Source organism: Galeopterus variegatus, unplaced genomic scaffold (genome assembly GCF_000696425.1).
Source record: "Galeopterus variegatus unplaced genomic scaffold, G_variegatus-3.0.2 Scaffold3070, whole genome shotgun sequence".
Classification (NCBI taxonomy): Eukaryota; Metazoa; Chordata; class Mammalia; order Dermoptera; family Cynocephalidae; genus Galeopterus; species Galeopterus variegatus.
Genome location: NW_007729181.1, coordinates 172468 through 175129, shown reverse-complemented (window position 1 = coordinate 175129; position 2662 = coordinate 172468). Strand labels below are relative to the sequence as shown.

General features: G+C 34.1%; 1 protein-coding gene across 3 annotated transcripts in view; it reads left to right on the top strand.

Annotated features, from left to right (window-relative positions):
* Positions 1 to 2357, top strand: part of FAM229B (family with sequence similarity 229, member B) — a 17547-nt gene extending 15190 nt beyond the window's left edge. For all 3 annotated transcript variants that reach the window (XM_008583881.1, XM_008583882.1, XM_008583883.1), the window contains 2 exons: positions 802 to 940; positions 2135 to 2357. In XM_008583881.1, the coding sequence (XP_008582103.1) occupies positions 816 to 940; positions 2135 to 2252 (243 nt within the window). In that variant the 5' untranslated portion in view covers positions 802 to 815 and the 3' untranslated portion in view covers positions 2253 to 2357. The remainder of the gene's footprint in view (positions 1 to 801; positions 941 to 2134) is intronic.
* Positions 2358 to 2662: the final 305 nt, after the last annotated feature.

Below are 2662 nucleotides of genomic sequence, written 5' to 3'. Positions count from 1 at the left end.
GTGTGTATACATCATATATATTTTATTTATCTCATATATACATGTATACATTTCTATATACATTTACTAATGTTCAGTAGCATCTGCTGAGTAATAATAGTTAACATTTACTGAGCAATTACTGTGTGTTAGGCACTGCACTTTACATGCACTATCTTATTTAATCCTCACTATTATCCTGGAAGTAGATAATATTATTAGTCCCAATTTACCCTTGAGAAATACAGAGAAATTAAGTACCTTGACAAAGATCATGTAGTTAGGAAAGGCCAAAACCAGAATTTGAACTTAGGTCAGTCCATCTCTAAGTGGTTAGGCCACTTAACTACTGCACTATAAATGTAGAGAGAGAGAGGGGGGAATGAATGATCACCATGAACAGAAAGATTAGCTGAAGATGTCTTGGTGGATGTGAAACTCTGTACATCAAAGGAAGAGAAGAGGGTAGATAGGTGAGAAGCAGTGGGGGATGGGAGTAAGGGCTCAAGTTTGTTGATTGCAACAGCCGTTTAAAGGCAAACTGAATTTTTTTTCACACAGCAGAAATGGACTTTAGTTATGTTAACCATGGGGCATGGTTTACTTTTATCAACTGGTGGCTATTTTGCATTTGTTGCAAGACATAAACTTGTATGGAAGGAATAGCTGTGAATATAGTATTTTAACACTTTCATAAATATTTAAAAATATTATTTTCAGAATATTTTTGTATGGCTATAACAAATAGTAACATTAAAAATTCCAAATAACTCTTTGAAGACAACTCTTTCCACCCCTCATTATTTTAACTTTCTAATCTAGGTTTTCAGTGAATTATGCCTTTTCGGTTTGGGACCCAGCCAAGGAGGTTTCCAGTGGAAGGAGGAGATTCTTCAACTGGGTTGGAACCAGAGCTGAGCTCCAGTGCTGCCTGTAATGGGAAAGAGATGTCACCAACCAGGTAAGCTTCTTATCTTGAAAACTGAGGAAATGTGTATTGGTTATCGTCTATACAAGCTTTAGCTGATATTTGATATTAACTAGAAAATAACCCAGGAATTCAAAACATTGCTGTTATTAAATCAGCATTAATAGAGCCCAGGTTTTCTTAGCATAGAGTCTATATTTTGTATATCTGTAAGTCTTGATGATATACCAATTCTTTCTCTCTTTTTGGTACATTTTTAGCTAGATTTTGTTGATAGTTTAAAGATTAGATAACAAATTAAGCAAACAAACCTTTTGTGCTATTATGTGCAAGGCACTGTGCTAAGCATAAGGCTACAAATACGAAAAAGACTTAGATTTCAGATTTAGTGCCACTTTGGCTTGGATTTGACCTTTGGTAGAAAGAGAATATAGAATATAAAGATTCCATGAAACAAAGCTTTTTGCAAAATTGAAGAAAACTAAAATAGGTAGGATTTGTTCTACTTTTATGCTGTTTACCATAGTAAAACATTAGATGCTACATTGTTAGATTTCTCATGGCTTGAAAATTTTCGGAACACAAATTTAAGCTTAATAATGTAGGCAATTTAAAAATCAGAACTATTCAAGGTTGAAATAGGCTACTCTGGGAAGTAGTGAGCTCCTTGTCGTTAGAAATGTTTAAGGCTGGGTGGCTATTTGGTGGGAATGTTGGAAAGGAAATTCATACACTAGATAATGTGTTTTTGGACTAGGTGTCATTTAAGGGCTATTTCAATCTCGAGATTCTATCAACATTTGAATAGTATGTCGGTTTAGTTTTATATTTTTCCACAAATATTCTAGCTTTGAAATCACTCAACGAAAGTGATTTTAAAGTGTATATACATATGAGTTGCCATAGTATTATTACTTATGTTTATAATCAAGGTGTTTTTTTTTTTTGCCATTTAGCAATCAGTGCATACCTTTCAAAATGAACATCTGGAGGATTATCTTTGTATTTTTGAATCTTCTGTAATTAAATATTTAGCAACAGCCACAATTTCTTTGTTACATAAGTCTCAAATGTTCGCCTCATCAGCACCACTATGTTATACTTATTTTGTGACATTCAAAGACTTCAGAATGATTTAAAACAGTTGAATATACACCCAAGCCCTGGTGCTCTGAAAAATATTTCTTTTTTAGTATCTAACTACATGTCATTTTTTCTCTAATTCAGGCAACTGCGAAGATGCCCTGGAAGTCATTGCCTGACGATAACTGATGTTCCCATCACTATCTATGCAACAATGCGAAAGCCACCTGCACAAAGCAGCAAGGAAATGCATCCTAAATAGCATCATTAAGTCTTTTGTAGAGGTTTGACTAGGTCAAGGGTAATGGGCCAGTATCATCTGATGATCTGGTAAACAAATAAAAGTGGTGGCACCTTTGGATGATGATAACAGTTGAACTATTTCCTTTTAGAAAGAAAGACAGAAATGTAGTTAGTAAAACACACGTAGTGATAAGCCACCAGTTATGTCTGATAGATAACACAGAATATTTCACAATTAGAAAGTACCTTCAAGATCATCTTGCTCACAGTAGATCCTTAATATCAATAATTCAAGATGAAGCTTATTCTAACATGGTTATCAATCAAGTAGGGCCTATTCTAAATGTTTAATGTGTTTTTGGCTAGTTTCCTTTGTTTATATTTGGGTTGCTACTTAGCTGAATCCTTTCATCTGAAAATCCCAAGCCA